The 23,844-nt window shown below is 36.1% G+C and overlaps 1 protein-coding gene across 4 annotated transcripts in view; it reads left to right on the top strand.

Moving 5' to 3' along the window:
• The window catches only part of IPO11 (importin 11), a 244,936-nt gene that overhangs the window by 64,441 nt on the left and 156,651 nt on the right, over nt 1–23,844 (top strand). For all 4 annotated transcript variants that reach the window (XM_022596725.3, XM_089908895.1, XM_022596734.3 and 1 more), the window contains 7 exons: nt 1,330–1,522; nt 2,373–2,525; nt 3,845–3,888; nt 5,526–5,616; nt 7,729–7,776; nt 8,537–8,642; nt 11,882–12,008. In XM_022596725.3, the coding sequence (XP_022452433.1) occupies nt 1,330–1,522; nt 2,373–2,525; nt 3,845–3,888; nt 5,526–5,616; nt 7,729–7,776; nt 8,537–8,642; nt 11,882–12,008 (762 nt within the window). The remainder of the gene's footprint in view (nt 1–1,329; nt 1,523–2,372; nt 2,526–3,844; nt 3,889–5,525; nt 5,617–7,728; nt 7,777–8,536; nt 8,643–11,881; nt 12,009–23,844) is intronic.

Consider the following 23,844-nt stretch of genomic DNA (forward strand, 5'->3'; position numbering starts at 1 on the left):
AGTGTGAGTATATAATTTATGAAATTCATATTTATGGTCTTATGACTTTATTAAAGCTTTTTAAATTGGAACATTTAAAATATGCCTCCAGATAGAACTGAGTAACTTTGAATCACATGAGGTTATCATTCAGCTTCAGCAATTATCAAAATAAGGTCATGGTCAATTCTGTTTTTACCTGTATGCTGCTTCTCTCTCCTTTCTGTTTGTTTTAAAGCAAAGCCCAGATTTCATATAGTATTATCTATAAATATTTGAATATGTGTCTTTAAGTGAGGAAGGATTTAAAAAAACCATATAATCTAACAATATTATCACATTTAAAAAGTAGGAATGACTTCTTAATATCATCTAAATATTTAGTCAGTTTTCAGATTTCTCTCATAAATTTTTTATAGTTGTTTTTTTTTTTTAATAAGGATTCAGTAGTGTTGGTTCTCTTTATGTCTTTCTTTTTCTTTCTTTCTTGTTACTTATTTGTTGAGATAACAGATCATTTCCTGTAGAGTTTTCCGTGTTGTGGATTTGGCTGCCTACATCCTGATGTGTTATTTAACATATTTCTTTGTCTCTATACCCCTCCTACTCCCATATTTATTATAAATTTCTAGTTAGATACAGAGGCTTGATCACATTCAGGCCTTTTTTTTTTTTTGGTAGGAGGGTGGCAGTGACAAGAATACTTTACAGGTGATGCTGTGTATTTCCTATTGCATCACATCAGGAAATGCACAGTGTCTGGTTGTCTAAAGTTGATGAGTGAGCTATTGTAAAGTTCTTCAGTACCCTTTCCCTTATTTAGCAGCCATTGATGATCATAACTTAGATCTGTTGTTTGATTAGGGGTTACAAAATGATGGCAATGTAACTCTATTATTCCTTTTGCATTTATTAGCTGGAATTCTTCTATAAGGAAGAAATCTGTCTCATCAACTGTTTGATACATTGAAATACAGTTGATGCAGGATAGTTTTTTGATTCTTTGCCTTTATCTATTACTTTTTTAAAAGCCTATCTTTTGTATACTTGTACTTTTTGTATCACATTTGTCCATTGATATCAAATTAAGTATGCAGTAAGTTTATTTTGAACCTTGTACTAGAAATAATAGAGAGTTCAGGTAATGAGATATAATCTGATTTAATCCACTGTTGTATGATGTATCCCAGGAAGTATATTACATGTGAAACTGCATATACATATATACATGGACTTCCCACCAAGGTTCAAAACTTGCTAAGTGTTTATTACCAAAGTTATGAGATATACCTATGAATGATTATATTTCCTATGTGAATTTGATACATTTTAATTTTTATTTCTTTATAGCTTTTGGATTTCTTGGATCAGCATCCCTTTTCATTTACTCCTCTAATTCAGAGATCACTGGAATTTTCTGTAAGCTATGTGTTTACAGAAGTTGGTGAAGGAGTTACATTTGAACGATTCATTGTCCAGTGCATGAATCTTATTAAGATGATTGTCAAAAATTATGCTTATAAGCCATCCAAAAACTTTGAAGGTAATGCTTTACTGGTAGTTTTATTTTGTTCACTTCCTTATTTTAATCTAAGCGTGAAGCAATTGCTATTTTTATGTAAGTTTTTTGAAATTCATTTATTTAAGTCTGAAAAATAAAATATTGCTGGGACATGAAATAGAGATAAGGATTTGAGCCTTTAATATGTGAATGCCAGCTTTTAAAAACCATACAGTGCATTTAGTAAACTTTCTTTTGCAACACAGTAGAAGATCAGTTGAAGCCCTCCGGTAACCACTGCAGCTCATTTGTAGGCTGTATTTATTTGTACAATTAAAACTTTTCTCTGACCTTGTATAAAGTGATGTTGCTTCTAGACAGGTTAAATTGTTTGTTATATTACAGTTGACCCTCCAACAATGAGGAGGTTAATCTGAGTATAACTTATAGTTGGCCATCTGTATTTGCGGTTCCTATGCATCTGAGGATTCAACCAACCACGGACTGTGTAGTACTGTAGTATTTACTGTTGAAATATCTGAGTGTAAATGGCCTCGCAAAGTTCAAGGGTAAACTGTATTTGGAATTCATTCATGTACATGTATATCGAGATGAATGAGAAAGTCTTGTAGGACAGAGAGAGAGATACATAAGTAACTCACTTCAATGTGGTGTGATAATATAGCATGGAAATGTACAAGCTATAGTGGTAAGACGAAGCAAGACTGATGTGTGTGTGGTATGAATAAAGGCAAGAGCATCTTTGAGATTTGTCCATAATATAAATGAAAATTTATACACCACTATATAGGAGGTATTTTTAAATTTAAGTTACATAATCCAACTTGGGTAGAATGTCTGTACAATTAACTTGGAAATTTTATTTTTCTAGATAGCAGCCCTGAAACTCTTGAAGCTCATAAGATTAAAATGGCATTCTTCACATATCCCACTTTGACAGAGATATGTAGAAGATTAGTCTCTCATTATTTTCTGTTAACTGAAGAAGAACTGACAATGTGGGAAGAAGACCCAGAAGGCTTTAGTAAGTATCCGTTTTTCAGTCTTTGCATGGTTCTTTTCCCCCTTCCATCAATAGGTATCATTTAGTTTGAATGACAGGTATAACAACACTGTATTTTAATGTAGTACTTTTGTTCTGAGAATCTTGGTTTTTAAAAGTTAGCTTATCATTCTCTCTTTATTAGCCATTAGTACAAATTGAGAAGGAGAAAATGAATGCATGTTCAAGTATATAAAATTTTTTCCAAAAAGATAAAATTTTTTAGATGTTATGAATATATCCTGTAGTTTAAAACAAAAATATAAAATCAACTGTCTTTCTCTATTATCTTTGTGGTTCATTCTGTATTATTTTTTATTTGTAGAAATTTTTACTTCAGAACGAAGTTTGGAGATGAAAATTTCTGAATTGCCGAATGGATTACCTATTTAAGTTTTAATTTAAAATTGATTTTTTGATGATTAAAACGTTTTTATAGGAGTTCTTTTTATCTATATGAATTTTAGTACTAGATAGAATATCAGGTCCTTTGCTACAGAAAATCAAGGACTTGTGTGCCTGATAAAGTACCTGTGTGTGAATAAAGTGTTCGTGTGTGAATTGCTTCAGCCATGGTCAGACATAGGCTAGATTTTAACCTCTACTCATCCCTTTGGCTGGGTGCCTTTGTGTAGTTATACACGTGTTTCCAATATTTTTAGAACACCTTAAACATTTTTGTAAGACTTATCTTTTTTCTCTTTTTCATTTAAAAATATTTTAATCCATTTAGAAAATACAGCACTACACTGTATAATGCATATTTTGTTTTTGCTTTTTCTCTTAAAGTCTTATGCTTCTTATTGCTTTTTTTAATGCAGTAATATAATATTATAAGATGAAACACTGAATCCCTAGAGTTTTAAAAGTCCCTGAAGTATTTTACTTTAAATATAGGAAATTTATGGAAAATGACTAATCATTTGAACTTGTAAAACATCATTATTGTATGAAATGATTCTCAGGATTGTAATGATAGTGTATCAGGTGATGTCACATACTCTGGGAGTGACAAGTTCTTTGAGCTTTCCTCCATACAGAGTTCTTAATGAAAGTGAGAATCCTTATGGATATGAGCACTTGATAGATGACTATGATGTACACAGATACGATCTGTAGGTTATAGTAAAGAAATCTTTGTAAGGCCTTGTGTTCCCAAGCATGCACTCTCAGTGTTATTTTAAAGCAGTTCACAGCTATATTATATTGATATTATTTAAAGTCTGTTTTCCAAACTGAGATTTTGGAAACATCATTATTGCATTTGTGGAGAGCATCATTTGTTATATTTTTAATTGCAGCAGTGGAAGAAACAGGAGGAGATTCTTGGAAATACAGTTTGAGGGTGAGTATTGATTGAAAGAAAAATTGATAGGGAAAAGTTTAATGCTTCTGTAACTCTTAGTAGAGAATGATACTCTATTGAAGATTTCAAGCATTAAGTCAGACAGGGAACATTTATTCATAATTGCAAGAGTCCATATTTGAGAGGAAAGTACTTAATTAAGTTATGAACTTAGATCTGAAATTTTTGTTTAAGTTGGAGCTTTGCAAACTGAATTTTTCTTCATTTTACAAATTGATTGGGAAATAACTGTCATTGCAGAAGTAGGAAATGTTTTTGCAGTGAAAGCTACCTTTTTTTGGCTAGAATGATTTTTTTCCTCCTAAGTATTTCAGTAATTATAAAGCTCCTTTTGATACATTATTTCTCTTACTATCTAGTATGATTCTCAGAGACCAGCCCATTGCTTTTAGTTATAGAATGCTTTTTAAATATACATTTATTGATAAGGGCAATATTTGAGGAAGATTTATCAAATGTGGTCTTTGAACTATTCTTTTTGTTGTGTTTACATAATTTACGTAATTTGCCATCATTTTCCTAAGTGTGTTACAGTTTTTACTTTCATAAGCTTCCATAGAAAATACTAGTACTTAAAAGTTATTTTGTTTGTTTTTTGCGGTACGTGGGCCTTTCACTGTTGTGGCCTCTCCCATTGCGGAGCACAGGCTCCGGATGCGCAGGCTCAGCGGCCATGGCTCACGGGCCCAGCCGCTCCGCAGCATGTGGGATCTTCCCGGACCGGGCATGAACCCGTGTCCCCTGCATCGGCAGGCGGACTCTCAACCACTGCGCCACCAGGAGAGCCCACTTAAAAGTTTTTTTTAAAAATTTTGTTGCTTTAAGTTTTTAAAACTTTCTCTTATGGAAAATGTTAAACATATTAAAAAATAGAATAATATCATGAACTCTTCTGTATTCAAAACATATTTTATCAGTTATCAACTCATGGCTAGTCTTGTTTCATAGAAGCACTCTTTTACAAACCACTTAGATTATTTTGAAGTAAATATCTGAGATGACATGTCATTTCATCTGTACATATTTCAGTCTGTATATCTGTAAGATTCCTTTTTAAACATAAAGCACAATACCTTCAACATTTAATTATACTTTATATTATGAAACATCTAGTGATTCAGTACTTTTAAGAATGAAAATGAATCATTCTTTTTATTTGTGATTTCTTTTTGTGTCTGTTAAAGGAAGAACAACTCTGGTGAATTGAATTCATGAATTGCTGTTGTTACTTAAGTCATTGCCAAGAAAATATACAGTTTTTAACATTAATTCCTGGACATTTATAATTCTGTAAATGAATGTGGCTCCAGATTGCTTTTTAGATTTAAAGAATTATTCATTAAACATGTAAATTTCTCCTCTTCGCATTTTGGTGTTTTGGAATGCATAATGCCAAATGATTGAAATAGTGAAATAAACATTCCATGTTAATAATTAAATTATTAAATTTGATTTTATTTCTGACTGTGTTTACAAAAAACAGCAATAAACTTTTTTTCAAAAAACATCAAGAATTGGAAACATAGAGTTTTAAGAATGAGTATTCTTTGCTTTAATGTAGAATTAATCAATGCAGTATACCATTGTTTTCATTAGAAATTTTTTTCCCCCAACAGCCATGCACTGAAGTATTATTTATAGATATATTCCATGAATATAATCAGACTCTTACTCCTGTACTTTTAGAAATGATGCAAACACTTCAAGGTGAGGTATATTTTGTGATACTTTGATTTATCTTTTAATTAGTGTTCAGTAAAATATTTTGAGTGCCTACTATGTGCAGTGCAGTATTTCCTAGATCATATACTAGACATGAATTTGAGAAAGACAGAATGTGTACTTTTCTGAAAGAGTGGCCTTCAAGATAGAAAACAAGGATGGGCAATTCACAAATGAGATAGGCCTTGAATGTGGTAATTAGATTTTGCTGTGGTAAGCATACTAGCAGCATAAACAAAATAGCAGTCAAGTATATTGGTTGGAGAAATAGTCTATTTGGAGCATGCTGTAGGAAGTAGTGGGAGAAGAAGTTAAAATAATAAATGTTATTAGCCTTAGAATGGTGGCAGTGGGAATGGAAAGAAAGTAATGGATTTAAGAGAAAATGATGAAGTGAAATTTTTAGCGCTTGATGATTGTTCTTTGTACACAAGTAATTAAATTTTTTAAGTGTCACAGGTGATTTATCATTTTTTTTAGTTATTTTTATTGTCAGAGTGTAGTTGATTTACAATGTTATATTAGTTTCTGCTGTACAGCAAAGTGAATCAGTTATACATGTGTCCACTCTTTTTTGGATTCTATTCCCATATAGGTCATTAGAGTATTGAGTAGAGTTCCCTGTGCTACACAGTAGGTTCTTATTAGTTAGCTATTTTATGTATAGTTGTGTGTGTATGTCAGTCCCAATCTCCCAATTTATCCCTACCCCACCCCCCTTTCCCCCTTGGTAAACATAAGTTTGTTTTCTACATCTGTGACTCTACTTCTGTTTTGTAAATAGATTCATTTGTAAAAAGTGATTTATCACTGACTATTCTTCTATACTGTAAATTTCAGAGAGGAGGCCATGAACACATCTGTGTTGTTCACACCTTGTTCCCAGTGCCTAGCACACTCAGTAACTGTTGATTGACTTTTGGCAATTAACTGACTGCTGGGCAAGGGAAAGCTATCAAAGACTATCCTGAACTTCAGAGTCTTAAACAGGTTACTTGATTGGCTTGGGCAGGAGTCACATTATAAGGGTTCAAGTATTGAGTAGGTGGTAATGTAAGGAAATAACAGCAAGAGAATCTCCTGTAGAGAAGGAGGTTCCTGATCTTGTTTGTAGTATTATAAAGGGTAGCTCACTTTTTAGGCTTTTGTTTTCTCAAAAATTTAATAGAGTATTCCTGCTTAAGTTATAAACCAAGGGAAGAAATGAGCTATCAGTCAAGTTTTTTGTGTTCGTTTTTAAGGATAATTTGAATAATAATTGTATTTTCAGTTTTTCTTGAACCACTGTAGGAAAGTAGGTAAGCTAATTAGGTTACACTGTGGTAAGTTGCTCTATGAGGTGGTAAGGTTTTCAGTAATTTCAGTTTAGCTATTTTCTTTCTAGTTCTGGAGCGATTTGCTTATTTGGGGCTGTACTTAACTCTAGTAATTGGACTAGTGAGCTTAAGAAATCATATTTAACAGCAGAAAGGTGCTTTGATAAACTTGCTAGAAAACTTTCTATTCTAAAGAAATATACTAACTAAGTAAACTGTATTTTTTCCTGTCTTAACCATGGTAGTCTCCTTTCTGGAGAGTAGTGCAGAGACTGCCGGCTTTTTTTCTGAAGTTTTCACATTATGTAATGGCTCTCGTTTTTCTGTTTGTACTTTGCATTTTGTTGTTAACCCTTTAATGTATTGTCATAACCTGGTTTATTTTTTATGTTTAGAACTTCTTGTGTGAATTGTCCATACTTGTTCTTTTTTTTTTCCTATTGTGGGATTCATCTTTTTATTCTTTCTAAGAATTTTCTGTTATAATCAGGGTATAATACAATAGTTAGCAATTTGGCATATATTTTTCTAGAACGCTGCTTGACATAACATTTTCCATATATGTTATAATGATTTTTTAAAATTGTAATATAGCTTTACATGTTGTATCTGTGTTCTCTAACGGTGATGGTAACAAAACTTAAACTTTCTCTTTACACCTACATGTATATTTAATATCACAAAATATATTGTACTTAATGAATTGAGAAACTAACAAATTGAGTTTAAATATCTTTTAAAAACTAGTTTTATTTACGTTTGCTGATACTTATTTTTTCAGGGCCCACTAACGTGGAAGATATGAATGCACTGTTAATCAAAGATGCTGGTATGTTAAACGAAAATGATTTAGAAACATTTCTTCAGAAGATGGTGTGTCTCTTTTGTGGCAGGTGTTATGCTGGGAGAGTTGGGATGCAAAGATACCTTAAATTTAGGAGCTGCCTGGTGGTGGAGATAGCCAAGTAAACAGACAGTTGATTATAACATAGTATCAGTTGATTAGTGCTACAATAGGTGGTAATTATGTAGTACTGTGGAAAACTACAAGGTAGTTTTGGTGTACCCAGGGAAAGGCTCCTAAAGAAGTGTTCTGTGCGAACACAGGATAAGTGAGAGTTAGTAAGGGGGAGGGGGCGGTTCCAGACAGAAGGAGCAGTAGGGACAGAAACTTGAAGGGAGGAGGAACAAGTCCAGTTAAGTTTTGAATTGGGTGTATTTTTGTTTAATTGGAACATGGAGTTTAATGGGTTGTGGTGAGAGAAGAGGCTGGAAATAGGATAATTAGGGACCCCATAGCATAAAATATTGCATCTATTTGGAAGCAGATGTTGTTTTTATAATTTGACTTGAATATTTTTAAATGAATGTAATTTTCTGTTTGAAAGCACTGAGTATTTAAGAAAAACATAAAGTAACTTAAATAATGTTTCTAAAATGTCTGTTTAAATAATTTCCCAGATTAACATATTGTAGATTTCTCTCTATTAACATATTACATATTTCAAAGTAGTCCTTAAGGCTTATTTTCTTGCATAAGGACAATTAGCATTTTGCCCAGTATCTGAAATTAAATTTTTTCTTCTTAGTGTATAATGCTGTTGGATTAGCGGCTTATGAGCTGTTTGACAGTGTTGATTTTGATCAGTGGTTTAAAAACCAGCTTCTTCCAGAATTACAAGTCATTCACAATAGGCAAGTATAAAACTCTGTGTTTGTTATATACTTATTTCATCTTATTGATTTTCTAATGAAGACAAGAAAGCATTAAAATTGCTTAAAATTTTAAAAAAGTCATAGTCTGACTTAGCTGATAGTGTCCAGTGTAGAAAGGAATAAGACTTGTGAATCTTATAACTGAAAAATAAGCAAAATCGTTTCTTGTTATTTTACTTCAAATGTGAATTGTGACATGTGTGAAGTATTTGATGTTACATAAGCTAGTTTGCAGGAGGAAATTTTTGTTTTTTAGTTTAGTTTTGTTTTTTTGTTTTTTTAATTTATTTTTTATACAGCAGGTTCTTATTATCTATTTTATACATATTAGTGTATACATGTCAATCCCAGTCTCCCAGTTCATCCCACCACCACCCCCTCACCCCCCACCCCCGCTTTCCCCCCTTGGTGTCCATACGTTTGTTCTCTACATCTGTGTCTCTATTTCTGCCTTGGAAACCAATTCATCTGTACCATTTTTCTAAGTTCCACACATATGCGTTAATATACGATATTTGTTTTTCTCTTTCTGACTGACTTCACTCTGTATGACAGTCTCTAGATCCATCCACGTCTCTACAAATGACCCAATTTCGTTCCTTTTTATGACTGAGTAATGTTCTATTGTATATATGTACCACATCTTCTTTATCCATTCGTCTGTTGATGGGCATTTAGGTTGCTTCCATGACCTGGCTATTGTAAATAGTGCTGCAGTGAACACTGGGGTGTATGTGTCTTTTTGAATTATGGTTTTCTCCAGCTGTATGCCCAGTAATGGGATTTGCAGGAGGAAATTTTATGCAAAGGTAACAGAAGATGGAGATGTCTGAATTCTAGAAAGAAATTGTGTACAAAAGGAAGCCAATTGGAGACTTAATAGAGGCTAGGCCTGATGCCAGAAGTAGCCTAACCAAAGTAACATCCATCAAAGGTGACTGCCTTGGGATCACACGGAGAGAGCATACTGCAAGTCTTTGGGGAGAAGGAGTTGCAGAGACACCATGGCAAAAAGTATTTGGACACACATTAGGCTTGTATTGAGGTGCCTAATTCAGTAGTACAGATCTATCTGACATTTAGTAGGGTTTTTGCCCAATTCTTCTGTTGCATATACATTTAAATACTTGCCTAATTATTTTAATTTTAGGTACTGAATGAGTAAAATGGAAGGGAAAGGGTCTTTCATAATTTAAAAAATTTTTCTTCATTTAAAATTAGACACCTAAAAAAAATTCCAAGATACTTTTTTCTTGTTTTGAATCGTGCATTTCTAGTGATTTATTTCTGTAGATGTGGTACTTGTCAGGATGCCTAGCATATAGTCATAGATCAGTTAACATATCTTGACTACTTTAATAAATGAATAGAAAACTATCTATATATGGATCATTTTATAAATATTTAGAGCCATAGAATTGTAGAGCTGGAGACACTTTAAAAGTAATTTTGACCATTAAGTAGCTATCCATTCAGTTATTCAGTCATTTATTCAATCAAATATTTTCAGCACTGGAATTTGCTGTGTCCTGTAGAGGCAGTGGTGAATAAGATGGGCTTCAATTCTGCCCTCAGAGAGCTAGTGAGCCTCTGTTGGAGAGAAAGCCTTTAGTAGGGAGACACATGTGCCCTTTGCTTGTCCTTAAACCCTTATAGGCTGTTTAGTCTAGACTGATCAACCATGTATTAATTACATGTTGAAATGATAATATTTTGGATATATTGCATATTAAATTTTCACATGTATCTTTTTACTTATTTTAATGTGGGTACTAACAAATTTAAAATTGCATATTTGGCTTGCATTATATTTCTTTTGGACAGAACTGAACTAGACCAGTATTTCTCAAACTTTAATGTGCATATGAATCACCTGGTGATCTTGTTAAAATACAGGTTCTGGCTTAGTTTATCAGTCTGGGTCAGATTGTGTGATTCTGTCACACTTCCAGATAATGATACTGCGGTCCAGGAACCACACTTTGAGGAACAAACTGACTCCTATTCTTAACTTTGCCCAGAAGTGACTGTCATCTTGGAATTTGAACCTTTCTGAGCTTCATTCTCTTTGTCGAGAACAGAATGTTGAATGTGGTAATCCCAGAGATCTCAGTCCAAAATTAAAGACTCTGTGGTTCCTTCCTTTACTCTACACAAGTCTTGTTTACTTCCACCTCTGGGACTTTGTTCAAATTGTCCCTATCCCCTGAAGTGGCATCTTTTCAGTTTTTTGCCCCAAATGCTATTTATCTTAAAGACTGTTCAAATCCCATCTCCCTCTGCCTGCTCTTCTCTCCTTCGTTTCTGCAATCCTAGTATATAGTTTTGTGGTCTTTAATTCTTTTAGGTATGTTAAACATTTTGAAAGCAGGGAATACACTTCTTTTGGAACTTAGTGAATAATTCTTTTTACGTGTTTAATCATATAAGATTATAATTTTCTAAAAAATGTGGTATATTCATTAGTTTACTACATTTTCTCCCAGAAATAAATATCATCTTGCCACTAAAATAAATATAATATCAAGAAGAGACTTTGTGGGTGGAATTCTTGGACACAAGTGATTTTTCTCTTTGCCTAAAGAACCTTCCTTTTCTTTAGCAAAGATGGCCATAGAGGAACAAATATATGTACATGTTACTGTAAATGTTTTATAACTTAAAAAATACAAATCATTATTTTGGTAATCTGAGTCACAATTTGTAATTGGGCCCCTTTTACAAAATTAGAAACTTTAGCTGAAATCAGTATAAATTTATATGCATATTTTATATGTCTAGAGATTTCTCACAGTGTTCTGAAAATAATCTTTATGAGATTAACAGAATTGGAATTGGAAAATTCCTTTATTATTACTTTTTGGGGCCTCTCCAGCCTTAGGGTTTGGAACATTTGCTAGTTATACCTATTTAGATTAACTTTTTTTGGTTACTTTAAGGAACAGAAGTGGACTTGGTTTTTATGTACATAACTATGTTGTAATTCTTTAATACAAAATAATCAGATTTACAATATATCTGCCTAAGAATTTTCAGTTTTTTAAATCAGAACTTTGTTAGTATTTATACTGTGGTACATTTAAAAGTGCTTTTAAACTTTTATATAAAAATGCATATTGTTTTCTTACTACACTTTAGATTTAAACGATGAAATATACTAAGTGAAGTAGGCTTCTTAAAATATGTAACCTTTTAATTTCATGATTTTCCCTATCTAGGTATAAGCCATTGCGACGCAGGGTGATTTGGCTCATTGGTCAGTGGATTTCTGTGAAATTCAAGTCTGACTTGAGACCCATGTTATATGAGGCAATTTGTAACTTGCTTCAGGATCAAGACTTAGTGGTATGTTGCTTAAAGGTTTTTTTTTTTTAAACATCTTTATTGGGGTATAATTGCTTTACAATGGTGTGTTAGTTTCTGCTTTATAACAAAGTGAATCAGTTATACATATACATATGTTCCCATATGTCTTCCCTCTTGCGTCTCCCTCCCTCCCACTCTCCCTATCCCACCCCTCCAGGCTGTCACAAAGCACCGAGCTAATATCCCTGTGCCTTGCGGCTGCTTCCCCCTAGCTATCTACCTTACTACGTTTGTTAGTGTGTATATGTCCATGACTCTTTCTCGCCCTGTCAAAGCTCACCCTTCCCCCTCCCCATATCCTCAGGTCCATTCTCCAGTAGGTCTGCGTCTTTATTCCTGTCTTACCCCTAGGTTCTTCATGACATTTTTTTTCCCCTTAAATTCCATATATATGTGTTAGCATACGGTATTTGTCTTTCTCTTTCTGACTTACTTCACTCTGTATGACAGACTCTAGGTCTATCCATCTCATTACAAATAGCTCAATTTCATTTCTTTTTAAGGCTGAGTAATATTCCATTGTATATATGTGCCACATTTTCTTTATCCATTCATCCGATGATGGGCGCTTAGGTTGTTTCCATCTCCGGGCTATTGTAAATAGAGCTGCAATGAACATTTTGGTACATGACTCTTTTTGAATTTTGGTTTTCTCAGGGTATATGCCCAGTAGTGGGATTGCTGGGTCATATGGTAATTCTATTTGTAGTTTTTTAAGGAACCTCCATACTGTTCTCCATAGTGGCTGAACCAATTCACATTCCCACCAGCAGTGCAAGAGTGTTCCCTTTTCTCCACACCCTCTCCAGCATTTATTGTTTCTAGATTTTTTGATGATGGCCATTCTGACTGGTGTGAGATGATATCTCATTGTAGTTTTGATTTGCATTTCTCTAATGATTAATGATGTTGAGCATTCTTTCATGTGTTTGTTGGCATTCTGTATATCTTCTTTGGAGAAATGTCTATTTAGGTCTTCTGCCCATTTTTGGATTGGGTTGTTTGTTTTTTTGTTATTGAGCTGCATGAGCTGCTTGTAAATTTTGGAGATTAATCCTTTGTCATTTGCTTCATTTGCAAATATTTTCTCCCATTCTGAGGGTTGTCTTTTGGTCTTGATTATGGTTTCCTTTGCTGTGCAAAAGCTTTGAAGTTTCATTAGGTCCCATTTGTTTATTTTTGTTTTTATTTCCCTTACTCTAGGAGGTGGGTCAGAAAGGATCTTGCTGTGATTTATGTCATAGAGTGTTCTGCCTATGTTTTCCTCTAAGAGTTTGATAGTTTCTGGCCTTACATTTAGGTCTTTAATCCATTTTGAGCTTATTTTTGTGTATGGTGTTAGGGAGTGATCTAATCTCATACTTTTACATGTACCTGTCCAGTTTTCCCAGCACCATTTATTGAAGAGGCTGTCCTTTCTCCACTGTACATTCCTGCCACCTTTATCAAAGATAAGGTGTCCATATGTGCGTGGGTTTATCTCTGGGCTTTCTATCCTGTTCCATTGATCTATCTTTCTGTTTTTGTGCCAGTACCATACTGTCTTGATTACTGTAGCTTTGTAGTATAGTCTGAAGTCAGGGAGCCTGATTCCTCCAGCTCCTTTTCTTGTTCTCAAGATTGCTTTGGCTATTCGGGGTCTTTTGTGTTTCCATACAAATTGCGAAATTTTTTGTTCTAGTTCTGTGAAAAATGCCAGTGGTAGTTTGATAGGGATTGCATTGAATCTAGATTGCTTTGGGTAGTAGAGTCATTTTCACAATGTTGATTCTTCCCATCCAAGAACATGGTATATCTCTCCATCTATTTGTATCCTCTTTAATTTCTTTCATCAGTGTCTTATAATTTTCTGCATACAGGTCTTTCGTCTCCTTAGGTAGGTTTATTCCTAGATATTTTATTCTTTTTGTTGCAATGGTAAATGGGAGTGTTTTCTTGATTTCACTTTCAGATTTTTCATCATTAGTATATAGGAATGCCAGAGATTTCTGTGCATTAACTTTGTATCCTGCTACTTTACCAAATTCACTGATTAGCTCTAGTAGTTTTCTGGTAGTATCTTTAGGATTCTCTATGTATAGTATCATGTCATCTGCAAACAGTGACAGCTTTACTTCTTCTTTTCCGATTTGGATTCCTTTTATTTCCTTTTCTTCTCTGATTGCTGTGGCTAAAACTTCCAAAACTATGTTGAATAAGAGTGGTGAGAGTGGGCAACCTTGTCTTGTTCCTGATCTTAGTGGAAATGCTTTCAGTTTTTCACCATTGAGGATGATGTTTGCTGTGGGCTTGTCATATATGGCCTTTATTATGTTGAGGAAATTTCCCTCTGTGCCTACTTTCTGCAGGGTTTTTATCATAAATGGGTGTTGAATTTTGTCAAAAGCTTTCTCTGCATCTATTGAGATGATCATATGGTTTTTCTCCTTCAATTTGTTAATATGGTTTATCACATTGATAGATTTGCGTATATTGAAGAATCCTTGCATTCCTGGAATAAACCCCACTTGATCATGGTGTATGATCCTTTTAATGTGCTGTTGGATTCTGTTTGCTAGTATTTTGTTGAGGATTTTTGCATCTATGTTCATCAGTGATATTGGCCTGTAGTTTTCTTTCTTTGTGACATGCTTGTCTGGTTTTGGTATCAAGGTGATGGTGGCCTCGTAGAAGGAATTTGGGAGTGTTCCTCCCTCTGCTATATTTTAGAAGAGTTTGAGAAGGATAGGTGTTAGCTCTTCTCTAAACGTTTGATAGAATTCACCTGTGAAGCCATCTGGTCCTGGGCTTTTGTTTGTTGGAAGATTTTTAATCACAGTTTCAATTTCAGTGCTTGTGATTGGTCTGTTCATATTTTCTATTTCTTCCTGATTCAGTCTTGGCAGGTTGTGCATTTCTAAGAATTTGTCCATTTCTTCCAGATTGTCCATTTTATTGGCATAGAGTTGCTTGTAGTAATCTCTCATGATTTTTTTTATTTCTGCAGCGTCAGTTGTTACTTCTCCTTTTTCATTTCTAATTCTATTGATTTGAGTCTTCTCCCTTTTTTTCTTGATGAGTCTGGCTAGTGGTTTATCTATTTTGTTTATCTTCTCAAAGAACCAGCTTTTAGTTTTATTGATCTTTGCTATCGTTTCCTTCATTTCTTTTTCATTTATTTCTGATCTGATTTTTATGATTTCTTTCCTTCTGCTAGCTTTGGGGTTTTTTTGTTCTTCTTTCTCTAATTGCTTGAGGTGCAAGGTTAGGTTGTTTATTCGAGATGTTTCCTGCTTCTTAAGGTGGGCTTGTATTGCTATAAACTTCCCCCTTAGAACTGCTTTTGCTGCATCCCATAGGTTTTGGGTCGTCGTGTCTCCATTGTCATTTGTTTCTAGGTATTTTTTAATTTCCTCTTTGATTTCTTCAGTGATCACTTCATTATTAAGTAGTGTATTGTTTAGCCTCCATGTGTTTGTATTTTTTACAGATCTTTTCCTGTAATTGATATCTAGTCTCATGGCGTTGTGGTCAGAAAAGAAGTTGATACAATTTCAATTTTCTTAAATTTACCAAGGCTTGATTTGTGACCCAAGATATGATCTATCCTGGAGAATGTTCCATGAGCACTTGAGAAAAATGTGTATTCTGTTGTTTTTGGATGGAGTGTCCTATAAATATCAATTAAGTCCATCTTGTTTAATGTATCATTTAAAGCTTGTGTTTCCTTATTTATTTTCATTTTGGATGATCTGTCCATGGGTGAAAGTGGGGTGTTAAAGTCCCCCACTATGAATGTGTTACTGTCGATCTCCCCTTTTATGGCTGTTAGTATTTGCCTTATGTATTGAGGTGCTCCTATGTTGGGTGCATAAATATTTACAATTGTTATATCTTCTTCTTGGATCGATCCGTTGATCATTATGTAGTGTCCTTCTTTGTCTCTTGTAATAGTCCTTATTTTAAAGTCTATTTTGTCTGATATGAGAATTGCTACTCCAGCTTTCTTTTGGTTTCCATTTGCATGGAATATCTTTTTCCATCCCTTTATTTTCAGTCTGTATGTGTCTCTAGGTCTGAAGTGGGTCTCTTGTAGACAGCATATATAAGGGTCTTGTTTTTGTATCCATTCAGCCAATCTGTGTCTTTTGGTGGGAGCATTTAGTCCATTTACATTTAAGGTAATTATCGATATGTATGTTCCTATTCCCATTTTCTATATTGTTTTGGGTTCGTTATTATAGGTCTTTTCCTTCTCTTGTGTTCCTTGTCTAGAGAAGTTCCTTTAGCATTTGTTGTAAAGCTGGTTTGGTGGTGCTGAACTCTCTCAGCTTTTGCTTGTCTGTAAAGGTTTTAATTTCTCCATCAAATCTGAATGAGATCCTTGCTGGGTAGAGTAGTCTTGGTTGCAGGTTTTTCTCCTTCATCACTTTCAGTATGTCCTGCCACTCCCTTCTGGCTTGTAGGGTTTCTGCTGAGAGATCAGCTGTTAACCTTATGGGGATTCCCTTGTGTGTTATTTGTTGTTTTTCCCTTGCTGCTTTTAATATGCTTTCTTTGTATTTAATTTTTGACAGTTTGATTAATATGTGTCTTGGCCTATTTCTCCTTGGATTTATCCTGTATGGAACTCTCTGTGCTTCCTGGACTTGATTAACTATTTCCTTTCCCATATTAGGGAAGTTTTCAACTATAATCTCTTCAAATATTTTCTCAGTCCCTTTCTTTTTCTCTTCTTCTTCTGGAACCCCTATAATTCGAATGTTGGTGCGTTTAATGTTGTCCCAGAGGTCTCTGAGACTGTCCTCAGTTCTTTTCATTCTTTTTTCTTTATTCTGCTCTGCAGTAGTTATTTCCACTATTTTATCTTCCAGGTCACTTATCCGTTCTTCTGCCTCAGTTATTCTGTTATTGATCCCATCTAGAGTACTTTTAATTTCATTTATTGCAATTGTTCATCGTTGCTTGTTTCATCTTTATTTCTTCTAGGTCCTTGTTAACTGTTTCTTGCATTTTGTCCATTCTACTTCCAAGATTTCGGATCATCCTTACTATCATTATTCTGAATTCTTTTTCAGGTAGACTGCCTATTTCCTCTTCATTTGTTAGGTCTGGTGTATTTTTATCTTGCTCCTTCATCTGCTTTGTGTTTTTCTGTCTTCTCATTTTGCTTATCTTACTGTGTTTGGGGTCTCCTTTTTGCAGGCTGCACGTTCGTAGTTCCCGTTGTTTTTGATGTCTGTCTCCAGTGGCTAAGGTTGTTTCAGTGGGTTGTGTAGGCTTCCTGGTGGAGGGGACTAGTGCCTGTGTTGTGGTGGATGAGGCTGGATCTTGTCTCTTTAGTGGGCAGGTTCACGTCTGGTGGTGTGTTTTGGGGTGTCTGTGGCCTTATTATGATTTTAGGCAGCCTCTCTGCTAATGGGTGGGGTTGTGTTCCTGTTTTGCTAGTTGTTTGGCATAGGTTGTCTAGCACTGTGGATTGCTGGTCGTTGAGTGAAGCTGGGTGCTGGTGTTAAGATGGAGGTCTCTGGGAGATTTCCGCCGTTTAATATTATGTGGAGCTGGGAGGTCTCTTGTTGACCAGTGTCCTGAAGTTGGCTCTCCTACCTCAGAGGCAGAGCCCTGACTCCTGGCTGGAGCACCAAGAGCCTTTCATCCACACGGCTCAGAATAAAAGGGAGAAAAAGTAGAGAGAATTAGTAGAAGTATGAGGAAAGAAAGAAGGAAAGGAGGAAAGGAAGGAAGGAAGAAAGAAGCAAAGAAGGAAAGACAGGAGGGAGGGAGGGAGGGAGGAAGGAAGGAAGGAAGGAAGGAGGGAGAGAAGGAAAAAAGACAGAAAGAAAGAAGATACAGTAAAAATAAAATAAAGTATAATATAGTTATTGAATTAAAAAATATTTAGAAAAAAAAAAAGGGACGGATAGAACCTTAGGACAAATGTTGGAAGCAAAGCTATACAGAGAAAATCTTACACAGAAGCATACACATACACCTTCACAAAAAGAGGTAAAGGGGGAAAAATCATAAATCTTGCTCTCAGAGACCACCTCCTCAATTTGGGGTGATTCGTTGTCTAAAGGAGGGAAGGAAGGAAAGAAAGAAAGAAAGAACGAAGGTAAAGTATAATAAAGTTATTACAAATAAAATTAATTATTGAGAAAAAAAATTTTTTTTAAAAAACCATGGACGGATAGAGCCCTAGGACAAATGGTGGAAGCAAGAGTATACAGACAAGATCTCACACAGAAGCATACACGTACACATTCACAAAAAGAGGAAAAGGGAAAAAAATCATAGATCTCGCTCCTAAATTCCACCTCTTCAATTTGGGATCATTCCTTGTCTATTCAGGTATTCCATAGATGCAGGGTATATCAAGTTGATTGTGGAGCTTTAATCCGCTGCTTCTGAGGCTGCTGGGAGAGATTTCCCTTTCTCTTCTTTGTTCTCACAGCTCACAGGAGCTCAGCTTTGGATTTGGCCCTGCCTCTGCGTGTAGGTCGCTGGAGGGCGTCTGTTTTTTGCTCAGACAGGACAGGGTTAAAGGAGCCGCTGATTCGGGGGCTCTGGCTCACTCAGGCCGGGGGTGGGGGGCGGAAGGAGGGGCACTGCGTGCGGGGCGGGCCTGCGGCGTCAGAGGCGGCGTGACGTTGCACCAGTGTGAGGTCCGCCGTGCGTTCTCCCGGGGAAGTTGTCCCTGGTTCCCGGGAACCTGGCAGTGGCGGGCTGCACAGGCTCCGCGGAAGAGGGGTGTGGAGAGTGACCTGTGCTCGCACACAGGCCCCTTGGTGGCGGCAGCAGCAGCCCCAGCGTCTCCCGCCCGTCTCTGGGGTCCGCGCTTCAGCCGCGGCTCTCGCCCGTCTCTGGGTCCGCGCTTTCAGCCGCGGCTCGCGCCCGTCTCTGGGGTTCTCGCTTTTAGCCGCGGAGTTCCTTTAAGCAGCGCTCTTAAACCCCTCTCCTCGCGCACCAGGAAACAAAGAGGGAAGAAAAAGTCTCTTGCCTCTTCGGCAGGTGCAGGCTTTTCCCTGAACTCCCTCCCGGCTAGTCGTGGTGCACTAACCCCTTCAGGCTATGTTCAAGCCGCCAACCCCAGTCCTCTCCCTGCGCTCCGTCCAAAACCGAAACCGGAGCCTCAGGTCGCAGCCCCGCCCGCCCCGGCGGGTGATCAGACAAGCCTCTCGGGCTGGTGAGTGCCGGTCGGCATCGATCCTCTGTGTGGGAATCTCCCCGCTTTGCCCTCCGCACCCGTCGCTGTGCACTACTCCGCGGTCCCGAAGCTCCCCCCTCCGCCTCCCGCAGTCTCCGCCCGCGGAGGGGCTTCCTAGTGTGTGGAAACTTTTCCTCCTTCACAGCTCCCTCCCACTGGTGCAGGTGCCGTCCTTATTCTTTTGTCTCTGTTTTTTCTTTTTTTCTTTTGCCCTACCCAGGTACGTGGGGAGTTTCTTGCCTTTTGGGAGGTCTGAGGTCTTCTGCCAGCGTTCAGTAGGTGTTCTGTAGGAGTTGTTCCACGTGTAGATGTATTTCTGGTGTATCCGTGGGGAGGAAGGCGATCTCCGCGTCTTACTCTTCCGCCATCTTCCCCTCCCCCTGCTTAAAGGTTTTAAAAGAGTTATTTTTATAAGTTTAACATATGTTAAAGTTCAAATTCAGAAGTGGTTTATATCTTTCTTTAGAATGTTGGTGGCCTTTCAGTGCTGTAGTTATTCCTTGGTGAGTAGTTTGATTTGAGGGAAAAAAGTCCTTTGATTATTTTTTGCCCTTCTCATCACTAGTAAATTAAAAAAAATTTAACCAAACTCTACTAATCTAAAATTATAATTTTTTAATAAGAATAAAAGAAGGCAGTTTTTAAAAAATCTTTTTATAGCTTTACATGTCTTTTTTCTTATTCAGGATAGAATTTGTCATTTTTACATTTAAGATAACACCATAGTCTGTTTCACCCTTACTATTGATTTTTTCTTTGTCTCTCAGTTTTGGGGGTTTTTTTGTTTGCCTTTGGAATTGTTTATTTTAGGACTTTATGTATAGTGTTCACATAATATTCTTGATTTTGTGTTACTGAAAACTTGATAATGACGTCTTTGTTGCTTCTTTTGTTCCCCTTCAAGGCAAGTAGGTTTGCTGCTTTATTGTATGTCATTTACTCAGAGGTTTTTTTTTTAAAAAAATATTTATTTATTTATTTGGTTGCACCAGGTCTTAGTTGTGTCAGGCAGGCTCCTTAGTTGTGGCATTGGAACTCTTAGTTATGGTATGAATGTGGAATCTAGTTCGCTGACCAGGGATCGAACCCAGGCCCCCTGCATTGGGAGCGTGGAGTCTTATCCACTGTGCCACCAGGGAAGTCCCCAAAGAGGTTTGTGTTTTTTTTTGTTTTTTTTTTTTTTGCGGTATGCAGGCCTCTCCCGTTGCGGAGCACAGGCTTCGGACACGCAGGCTCCGCAGCCATGGCTAACAGGCCCAGCCGCTCCGCAGCATGTGGGATCTTCCCATACTGGGGCACGAACCCGTGTCCCCTGCATCAGCAGGCGGACTCTCAACCACTGCGCCACCAGGGAAGCCCGCCAAAGAGGTTTTTTAAAAGAAGTTCAACATAGTGTGGAATAGTATCCTCCCCCCACCCCACCCCCACTGTTGGTACTTTATTTTATGCCTGAGTAAATATATTCATGACTTACTGTACATTTTCTTTGTCTTGTGCTTAGGTTTGACTCCAGCATAGTCTTTAAAAAGTGAATCTGGTTGATTTTTTTTCTGAGCTTCAAATTATTTTTAGATAAAATTAAGTGATTCCACCCCCCCCCCGCCCAAATTATGCTAAGATCTTGTTTAATCATTTCTCAATATACCACCTTTTAAAAAAATTTCGAACCTACCCAATTATCCTGTTTTTCAGCAAAGGCTTGGGTCATACTTTTCTTGTTTTCACATGTGTGCCATGATAATATAAACTACTTTTAATGTTCAACAAAGGAAAACATAATTAGAGAAATTACGAAATTAAGAAAACATTATAATTGCAGAAGCAATGATACATTCTAAAAGCAAATAGAACTGATTTTTGGATTTTCTACTTAAATGTTACCTACTTTGTGTAAATAATTGAGAATTTACTCTAAATATCATTCTGTAATTATTAAATAGTTTAAGCATCCCATGCTTAAACAAGAGAATCCAGTTTTATTTTACCATGTTTAAATTCTTAGAAGTTTGTTAATATAATAAAACTTAGCTGTTTCTAAGAATACTATTTGCTGGAATTAATTTACTTTTGTAACAGCTTTAGAATAAAGCATTTGTAAGATTTAAGTTTTGTTTTCCTAGTTGGAAATATTTGCTGTTCTATCAGTGGTATCAGAGAGAAGACATTAAATGCTTTATGAAAGTGTTACAGAAGATTTAAATTTCAGGTCAGTTTTCTGTGGGAAAGAGAAATTTCTTGGATCTTATATTCTATTTTTAATGAGTCTATTAGGAGAGAAGTGAAGAGAAAATGAGTCATTTAGGTCAGCACTTTAAAAGCAGAACATTAAATCTATCACGTCAATAAACATTATTGGGGGAAAAGGGTTTCATGGCCAGTTAAGTTTGGAAAACACTGGACTAAATATTCAAATAATCCTCTTTACTGTAGGACCCATAAGAATCTTTAAAATGTACATCTGTGTAGGGACTATCCAAGATGACAAAAACATTAATATCCAAGGAATATACTTTGAGGAAATGCTGCTGTAGATACAGATTTGCCCTTTTCCTGTATGTCTTCCAGTGGCTGCATCTCATTTTTACACTTTTACAGTTTTGTCCTGCCAGAATTATTTTCTTATAACTTCTTAAGAAGACAGTGTTTTGTAAGACACTAAGTTCATGGTGCATACATTGTGTTCCCCCCCCCCCTTTTTAAGTACATTTAAGATCAATAGTATATAAGATATACTATTCTAATTTCAATCTGTGAGAAACGCTGGCTAATGAAATGTGGGAAGATACCTTATACATACAGACATACACAACAATGTACAGACATTCAGACATACATGTACAAACATACATGAGTGCATTTGTATGTATATACACATACACACACACACACACAAAGTATATAGATTCTGATGAATCTAAATCTTCTTTGGCTTTCAGAGTCTATGTTCTCTTGCTTGATTGCTGCTGTTATGGAGTTGGGATACATTTAACTAGTTGTCTACGTGGCTTCCTAGTCTTATAGCCATGTTATTACAAGTCTTGCTGTGGCAGAATAGAAATAGTGCAGCAACTGGAGAAAGCAACTTCTCCAGTTGGTATAGGACTCTATAAATTTTTTTTTTTTTTTTTTTTTTTTTTTTTTTTTTTGAGCAGAGGAAGGTTTATTGCAGGGCCAAACAAGGAGAATGGGTGACTTGTGCTCAAAAACCCCTAACTCAGGACTCTCTAAAATTTTATAATGTCAGAAGCTACTGGGTAGAGTAAATATCTCTGATAGTTGCGTGATAGTGTTGTTTGATCTGGATGAATATAATGCAAATTGAGTGAAAATTTTTTGATTTATTTGAAATAGTGTTATAACTTTTCATCAGTATTTAGCAATTAAAACTTGATCTAGGCATAATGGGCAAGCATTCATAATATTCCAGTATTTGGAAACTTTTTTGGTAATAAATGTTGGGAATTTTGATTCGGTTTAAGATAATGCTACTTTGAAAATTTTAACTTCTAAGCTTCTTTTTTTAATTAATTACTTAATTTATTTTTGGCTGCGTTGGGTCTTTGTTGCTTCCTGCAGGCTTTTTCTAGTTGTGGCGAATGGGGGCTACTCTTCGCTGTGATGCACAGACTTCTCATTGTGGTGGCTTCTCTTATTGCAGAGCATGGGCTCTAGGCGCTCGGTCTTCAGTAGTTGTGGCATGCGGGCTCAGTAGTTGTGGTGCACGGGCTCTAGAGTGCAGGCTCAGTAGCTGTGGCGCGCAGGCTCAGTAGCTGTGGCGTACAGGCTTAGTTGCTCCGCAGCATGTGGGATCTTCTCGGACCAGGGATTGAACCCATGTCCCCTGCATTGGCAGGCGGATTCTTAACCACTGCGCCACCAGGGAAGTCCCGAGCAGAGGTCTTAATTTCAGTATAATCGGATTTATTGATATCCTCTTTTTCATTTTGTTCTTTTTGTTTCTTGTTTAATAAATCCGTTTTCTTCACACGTGGTTCTTTATTCCATCTGGGATTTATTTTTCGACATGATATCAAGTAAGGTTCCATTTTTATTAATTTTTTATAAGAACAACAGTGGTACAATGCTTTATTGAAAAATCCATTAAAAAATATCTTCTGCATGCTTTCTTCCATCCCTCTTAGAACATGTTACTTAGTAGATGCAGTGCTTATGGCAAGTTTCAGATTTGAGAATGTTGTTACCACAGTGTAAACAGAATGACTAAATTTTAGGTGAAAGGAACTTTCTTTTCCTGGGAACCCCAGAGGATTCTCTAACCAGAATATTTGATTTACATATTTGGTTTCTTTAGTGGTAAGGTTTCTGATCCAGTAATAACCTTTCAATTTCGGAAATTATAAGTAATTAAAATTTTTTTTTGTTTTACTTATGTTATTTATGCAACCTTCAATAAAACAAGCAGGAAGCTACTTAAAAATTAGCATCAGTGTACTCTTTCAGCCTTGTAAGAGGCAGTGTATAATGTAGACTGTGGTACAGCCAGAAGGTTTATAGTTTGGGGGTGGGGTGTGTGGGGGTTATTGTCTGTCAAGCAGAGGAAAGGCCATCTTCATGGGCAGGTTGACTACCAGCATAGAAATAGGGAGTTTTTCAGGTGGAAAGCCAGTT

This window comes from Delphinapterus leucas, chromosome 3 (genome assembly GCF_059928025.1).
Source record: "Delphinapterus leucas isolate spDelLeu-1000000601 "Yukka" chromosome 3, BTC_Dleu_Yukka2, whole genome shotgun sequence".
Lineage (NCBI taxonomy): Eukaryota > Metazoa > Chordata > Mammalia > Artiodactyla > Monodontidae > Delphinapterus > Delphinapterus leucas.